At 43.3% G+C, this 7,985-nt stretch overlaps 1 protein-coding gene across 7 annotated transcripts in view; it reads right to left on the bottom strand.

The window, feature by feature from the left end:
* Golga3 (golgin A3) overlaps nt 1-7,937 on the bottom strand; it is a 48,183-nt gene extending 40,246 nt beyond the window's left edge. For 3 of the 7 annotated variants that reach the window (XM_063271404.1, XM_006249563.5, XM_063271405.1), the window contains exons 1-3: nt 7,514-7,937; nt 2,776-3,094; nt 275-544 (exon numbers count right to left, since the gene is read on the bottom strand). In XM_063271404.1, the coding sequence (XP_063127474.1) occupies nt 275-544; nt 2,776-2,911 (406 nt within the window). In that variant the 5' untranslated portion in view covers nt 2,912-3,094; nt 7,514-7,937. Of the gene's footprint in view, nt 1-274; nt 545-2,775; nt 3,095-6,959 lie in introns of all 7 variants that reach the window. The other 4 variants (XM_039089528.2, XM_063271406.1, XM_039089529.2 and 1 more) reach the window with 4 other exon arrangements.
* Between the last annotated feature and the right edge of the window lie 48 nt (nt 7,938-7,985).

Raw genomic sequence — 7,985 nt, forward strand, 5'->3', positions numbered from 1 at the left:
TGGCCACCCATGAAGAATGACATGGGAGGTATTTGTCGAGGAGTCTGATATCACTGCTAGTACTAGATGGCAGGAAGTCCCCACATCCAGACATACTCGCACTCCTTAAAGGGAAGCTAAATCATTAAGGTGCATCCCCCTGCCTCCCCCACACAGTAGGAAAATAAGACAGGGCAAGTCAGAACTGCTGACACAGGAGCAGTCAGGCACTGATTCCAAGTAGAAGGTGCTGATAGCAAGGGGCAGGAAGAGTCCAGAGGGAACGGATGCTTACACAGTTGCGTTTCTTGCATGGGAAGACTGAGTCTGAGAGACTGCAAAGCTTCTTTTCTAACACTGCCCTCAGCACTAGTTCCCTGAGACTTCCTTAGGTTGTCATGGAAACCATCCACACCTGTAGAGGCATCAGGTCCCACTGGGCTTGTTGTGGGATCAAGAGACAACTGAAGGTCTGGGATCTGCCCATTCTGACAGATGGGCACCTGGCTGGATCTGTCTGGGCTTCCTTCTTCCTTAAAAACTCTGTTTACCTCAACACTGCCATCTGGAAAGAGAGAGAACGTGTGTTAGACACATTGTTTGAAAAAGTTTTAAGTTATATCCAAACATACAGCTATATGTAAGTCCTATGAGCATAGCACTTCTGTGGTTTATAAGTCTGTTTTCTCTGACTCTCAGGAAAACAGCCACCACACCTATCTTAAGGCAAGGGACATTGGGGCCACGCCTCATGTCCTCTCCTGTTAAGTTAGGCTCATATTTTACACTATGGCTGTTGTATTTAACTCATGTTTCCTTCCCACTTAAATAAGAAAAATTAAACCCAAAAACCTCTGAAAACCTATTTTTTTAAGTGTTGTTGGGAGGAGCAGAGGCTTAAAACAAAGCAGATTTTTCTAATGTATAGGTGACAGCAGGGCTAATCAAAGTCCAAGGTCGCATTTCCAAGGGCTGGATTCAAAGTAAAGTCAAAATACATTCTCCAAAGAAGTAGATGATCTAATCAGAGTGATTATGCTAAAGTGAACAGAAATCAAATTTGCTATATCAGAGTGAACAGAAATCAAATTTTGTTTTGGCTGGATGAGCAAGAGTTAAATATTATAAAAAAACAATTTCACAAGCTGGGTGTGGCTGTTCATGCCTATAGTCTCAGCACTTAGGAGATACAAGCAAACAGATCAAGAGCTCATGATCATCCTTAACTAGATAGCAGGTTTGAGGAAAGCCTCTCCAAGAGACCCTATCTCAAAAACATTAAAAACTGAAGAACCCAAGTTTACCCACAAGGACTCCGCTAATGGCCCAAACCCAGCCTTACATGCTGCATTACTGTATACAGAACTAAAACACAGTTCTTCCTCAAAAAGATAAAGTTCTCAAAATTAATTCAACTTTAGCTTTTCTTCTGCCTTCCTCTAGTGGGTAACCAGTCATCAGTAAGGAGGGAAGGAGGGAGGTCCATCCTGAAGTATTCCCAGGCTCAGTGGCCTAAGACCTCATAGGCACCAAAATCAATGGGTACCAAGATATGTCCAGAAGGCATGCAGGAAATTCCCTGTTTTTGCTCAAGCCAAGTGAAAACCGAGTTGTTATTCACAGACACAAATTCCTATTAGTCACTCTCATTCTTCCTTGAAAATGAAAGCTACAAGTAGAGAGTAGAGCACAGAAACCATCAAGGCCCAAGACATTTTGCATATGGCACAGCCCCTCACCGTTAGCTTTACTAAAGGTCTCTACTTACTGAAAGGTGCGGGGATTGTGGTCCTGCACCTTCACCCTTTCTTTATTAAAGGGTGCAGGGATTCTGCATTTCTGATATAAGTTACACATAGTAAATACCACTTTCTGATGTGTAGATTGATACACAAAATGAGTTATGAGCAGCATACTACACTTAAAATCTCTTAGCAAAAAGATCCACTATGTATGAAGATTTTGTTTGCAAACACAAGCTTAAATATAAACATTGCGACAAACAGAAGACAAAAATCCTCTTACTAAATGCTCACTAGGTAGTAGGGACTGATCTCAGGGCTTCATACCTGCCAGGTAAGCATTCTACCATTGAGCTACATTCCAGCTCTTTTTCATGTTATATACATCACAACCCTCACGACTACCCTATGCATAGGTTCTATGAATCTCACTAAATGGTAGATCTAAGTGGTTACACACATTACTTCTTTTAACCCCCACAACTATGCATGATAGGTAACATAAATCTTCCAAGTGGCTGATCTAAGATGTTGTTCTGTGCAAGAACCCACTGTCTCAGGCATGAAAACCAGTTAACTGCTTAAACATCATTTTATAAGACCTACAATGCAACTTCTGCTAGAGAACCAGTAGATAATTATCTTTTTAAAGTCCTTATTGCATTGCTAGCTCCTGACTGCATGGGATATTAGAATCCCCTGAGTTATTACTGGTGCACAAACAACAGAGACACATGGTTCAAGAATCCTACACCACTAATCAGCCCCAGTTATTCAAAATTCGGCAACCAATCAACCAAAAAGGTAGAATTCCAAGCACTAACAATAATTTGCCAGTGGAAATCCAATAGAAGCCTTCAGGAATCGGTTCTGCTTCAGGCCATGGCACATCTCCTATTCTGTTGACTATGGACTGTGCTTGATCTAACATTAGCACCAAATGAAAACAACTATAAGATTACTAATGAAAAGTCTACGTCCCCCTCCAAAACACTAGCTGACCTCCTCTTCTTCAGAGTGAAGGGCTAGATCATAGAATGACCTGATGACTTACCCTGAGCTGTATCTTGTTGGTCAGGCAGTTGGGCCAAAGAGCCCACAGTTTCCAGTGAGGCTTCAGGGCAAGATGAAATATCACTGCTAGACTTGTTTTCCCAGAGGCCATCCTGTTTGGCTGATGCTCCATCCATGGTCAGGGCAGCCCAGACTAAGAAGACTCTGAGGAGCTACAGGTAACTCTGGATTAAGTTTGCTTTTTGCCATCAGCAACAGCTCAGAGCTTCTAAGAAGGATCTTACTCTGTTTTCCATTTTCAGGGTAAGGTTTAAAGTCTCATAAATGGCTTGAAGTCAAACCAAGCAATACCATGATTCCTGTGAGGACAAAGAGAAAAATACATTGTGAAACTTAATTTGTTAGATTTCAAGTAACAAGGCTCCTGATTTGTACAGAAAAGAAATACAGATTTCCGCCCACAAACAATCCCTGAGCACCTACAACATCCTAGGTTTTGAGGGTAAAATATCAAACCCCACAACACTTTAGCCCTTTTCTAAGGTATTCAGTCTCTCCTGGTGCCTGCGTTAAGAAGTTCTACCACAAATGATTCTCCGAGGCTTTTAAAAAGTGCTTGTAATGTGTTGTAGTTGCCCATGTGGCAACTGAGGGACTGAACTTTACATTTTATTTAAGTATAATTTGAATGTAAATAACCATTTGTGCCCAGCTAGATACTCATAAAACACCTGGAATGACCAAGTCCAAGGCTAAGGAGAGAAAACTAAAGAAGTGATTACTAAAGGATGAGGTAATCGTATGCTAGATGGGAATCCTGAAGGGAGATCCAAGGATACACAGAAAGGCAGCTAACTTAGAAGGTGGGCAGAGAAGGCACCTCACAGTAGGTAACCATCCACCTTTCTCTATTAGCAGGACCAGTAATCACTATGGTGGATTAAGTTTAAGAAAATATAACTTCACTGTGAGTCTGACAATTAGTTATCAACCCTGAAGTAAGCTGATGGTATTACTAACTTACTTTCTTATCAAATGGTCAGATTTTAATATAAGCTTCCAAGCACTCAGTAGAAATATTCATATCTATGTTATTTTTCAGAATAAGTTCCTTATTATTCTTTCATGCTTAACATGTTTCATGACAAAATAACCTACTTCCTGATCTTATAAATCACACTGAAGCTGGGTGTGGTAGCACATGCTTTTAATTCTAGCACTCAGGAGGCAGAGTTAGGTGGATCTCAGAGTTCGAAGTTAATATGGTCTACATAGTGAGTTACAAGCCAGCCTGGGCCACAAAGTTGAGACCCTGGCTCCAAAAAAAAAAAAAAAAAAAAAAAAAGTCACAGAGAAATTGCAGGTAAGAAGCCTGAGAGATGTGTGATGCTGACTCAAAACGAGGGCTAGCACACTGACAGCTGTCACTACAGACACACAGCCTCTGACTCCATCTGTCTTCTGTGACTGACGACTACCTATGAATGAAGGAACTCACCAATAATAAAGTCAGCTTAGTCTATCAACTTAGCCAATGCCATACAGGTCTAGTATACGGTAAACACAAAAGGAGTGCAGCCAAAGAGTCCCAGAGATAATGTGCCTTAGAGGCAGGGCAATGCCTATGACTTAGACTGCTAATAGATAAATATTAGTCAAGAACATTCAAGTTCCATTGATTTAAATTTGATGACAAATGAATCAGGCTGTCACAGCTGGAGACCATCACATATTCGCCTCTTAATTCCTGTTACTCTGAGTTTGTGCTGAGCAAGACATCTGGTTCCTAAGCAGTCCCTCCTCTTTTCAGAGATGCATGGAATGATACAGTCCTCCAGAACAGAGGACCCCCAGCTATAGCTGACTCTGGTTAATTCTCTCAGATGGCTCATAGTCAGCTAGCTCCTCCTGACGTGGATCTACAGATGAATTTCTGCACTGTGCTAGGAGTTAGGCTTCTGACAGCAGTCCTGCCTGAAGGGTAGTCATCTGGCATTTACTGTCTAACCTCAGTCTTCTTTGAATTTGGGTAGGCATGAATCAGTCATACAGGGTCTCATTATCTCAGACTGCTGACAAGGGCAAATCTCTAGACACCAAGGAAGATGAGACAGCGGGGTGCTGGTGGGGAGACGGGAAGACAGACAGACGGACAGACGGACAGACACACACACACACACACACACACACACACACACACACACACCCTACTGTGGGTAATATACACTACATTTGTGATTTTTTTTTGAACGAAAGGATTATTTTCATTATAATTATCTTTTTCTTTTGTTTGGTCAATTTGGCTCTTTTTGTGCATATGTATTTGCAAATCTTGAGGTGACATTCATCTTGTTTTTTTTTGAGACACTATCTCTCACTGACCTGGAATTCATCACTAGGAACAGGCTGGCTGGCCAGTAAGGCCCAGAATTCTGACTGTTGCCACGTCCCCAGTGTGGGGGTTACAAGTGTACACTGCCGTGCCTAGCTTTCTTTAGCTTCATAGGCTTTGGCAAAGGATCAAAATCAAGTCCTCATGCTTGTACAGCAAGCACTTTACTGACTGTGCCATCTCAGCCAGCTCAATTTGTTTGTTTTGGGTTTGGTTTTTTTTTTTTTTTTTTTTTAAGACATAGGCTCAATATATGGCCCAGGACAGTCTCCAACTCATGGAGATTCTCCTGCTTCCACCTTCTGAATGCTAGACTTACAGTCATGTACTGAATGCTAGGCTTACAGTCATGTACTGAATTGTAGGCTTATAGTCATGTACTACTTCACTCAGTTTATAGTTTCATTTCTAACCATCTGCATTCCTATTTCTAGATGGCAAAACAAAGATATCACTGAGAAATTCCCAAGATATACCTCACTTCAGCAGTTTGCCCAGATTCACACTGAGAGACTACCATCTCAGGTGCAACAGGTTTCCAGCTTTCCCAAAAGTCCATAAACGTGATCCACAAACAATTGCTACCCCATTACTGTGGTTATCATCAACTAGACATGAGGCACAGGCAAAGATAAAACAGGACTTCCTGAAGATGTCTGGTTGACGCTGCACTACTGAACAACAGCAAATACCATTTGGTTTTGGTAAAAACCAAAGGACAGCCTCAGGTACAACAAGGACATAAGTGATAGCTTTTGAGGCAAAACATGTTTGCCTTAAATCCTGTTTTTCCATTTGGCTGTAAGATCTTGTTAGGTAGATTTCTGAGTCACGATTAGCTTATTTCCTCATCAATAAAAACAGAAAAAAAATGAATACAAATTTTTTTGCTAGGATTGATGCAGTAAGATATAGGATCTGTTATGCCTTTGCTAAACAAGTTTAATTATTTCTCATTTCAACAGCTATTAAACATTAATAGTAAAAGCCAATTGTAATTATATATTCTCCTTGAGAAAATAACACTATTTAAAGCAATTGGCCAAAACGCAGCTACTTTTAAATCTGAGTAACTTTCATTTCTTCTGTTTCTTTTCTTTTCTGAGGAGTAGGGAGAAAACAAGATTTTCCAAATCGTTGTCTGTGTTCATATGCACAGGTGTGTGGAGATTAGAGGACAACTGAAGGGTGAGTTCTTTCCTTCCACCACGGGACTTCCAGGGAACTCAGGTTATCAGACTCTATAACATTTAACCACTGAGAAGTCTTTCAATCTGCTTTTGGGTTTTTAGACAGAATCTCCCTACGTAGCCTGAGCCTCAAGCTGGTGGTCTTCCTGTCTTGACCTCCCAAGAGCTGTTACAGACATGTGTCACCATATCCAGCTTTTTCCTTTTCTTTCTATTCAGGGCACACTGTGTCTGAGTCATTAAAGGATTATAAAAATAAAAGTCAGGAGGCACCTGTAAATGGTTTACAATGTCCTACTGACAACAAAATACAAACCTCTTAGCCTAAACTGGAGATCAGCTTAAAGGGGTTCCTACTTATGTCCGTACCCCTCACATGCTGCGCCTTTTATTATCTGGCTATGTCATGCATCCAGAAGTACAACTGAGTCTCCATAGGGTCTCTATACTTGTTCACTCTTTTTGAGACATTCCTCTCAATAATTTTGTACAGACGCTTCTTGTCATGGAGGACTGCCTTGACTCAATAGTACTCTTTCGCAGGCCGCACAAAGCTAATCCTCTCAACTGTTTTGAGTTGTTCGTATACCTCCACCATAAAGTGATGAAAACAGAGACCACAACACTACTGTATCCTGGTACCTTTTACAAACAGGGCCTCTCTTTCTATAAACATTCAGCCGTCGCCCGTGGGAAGGTGATAAGCTGTTCGCCTAGCTCTCTCCGGTCACTGACTCCACTGACCATGTTCATCAGCACCGTGAGACACCTCTGAGCACCAGAGTCAAAACAATACGTTCCCCACGCACTGAACCACTTGCCACCCTGTCACGTTCGTCATCAACTGCAAAAGGAGCAGACTTCAAACACGCTGACCCAACCAAGCAACAGTAGCACACGCTCTCAGGGCCGACCGCATCCCGTGAGGTGCAGAGGAAGCCTCTGCATTCACAACCCTGTTCTGACACCAGCTGCGAGGCAGGCTTCCAGCCCCACAGAGTAAAAGGAAAAGCTGATTTGAGCTGACCGCCGCTGACCCAAAGTCTGCGCGACCCTCCCCGGACTCCGCATCCGCCTTGCCCGTGTACGCCTCTCCTGACGCGGTCAGGGTTGCCCCAGCAGTCCCTCCACAGTCCTCTACCACAGGGTTCCCGACCCTCCTCACCCCACTCCTCGACCGGCCCCACAACCCTCACCCGTAGCGGCCCAACCCTGCGGCTCCGGTAGGACGTGGCCGTGCAAGGGGCGGGGCGCAACAGGGCACCAGTCTCGGGCAACCGCCCGGAAACAAACTGTATGCGATGTCTTCGTTCCGGAAGACAAGCAGTCCTCTGCGACCAGTAGCCACTATCGAATTAGGGTTGGTACGGATCTTCGAACAGAACTGAGGTATCCTTCAGAAACTGGCCCTAAAATTTTGCGTGCCTTCCCTTCAGAGAAACAACTTCCAGCCTAAAGGACCAACTCAGACTCCCCTCCCCCCCGAAAAAAGTGCTTCCGGCGGCAGTGACGTAACCAGGACTCGCCAGGATCCGGCCCCTCGCGGCCTTCTGACTGGAGGGTATGATGATCCACGTGGCCACGCCCTCCAGACACCGCCTCCACCACTGTACAGGCAACTTGTTCGCAAGTGCTGGGAAATCTAGCGTGTGTTATGCCAGTGTTATT

Source organism: Rattus norvegicus, chromosome 12 (genome assembly GCF_036323735.1).
Source record: "Rattus norvegicus strain BN/NHsdMcwi chromosome 12, GRCr8, whole genome shotgun sequence".
NCBI lineage: Eukaryota > Metazoa > Chordata > Mammalia > Rodentia > Muridae > Rattus > Rattus norvegicus.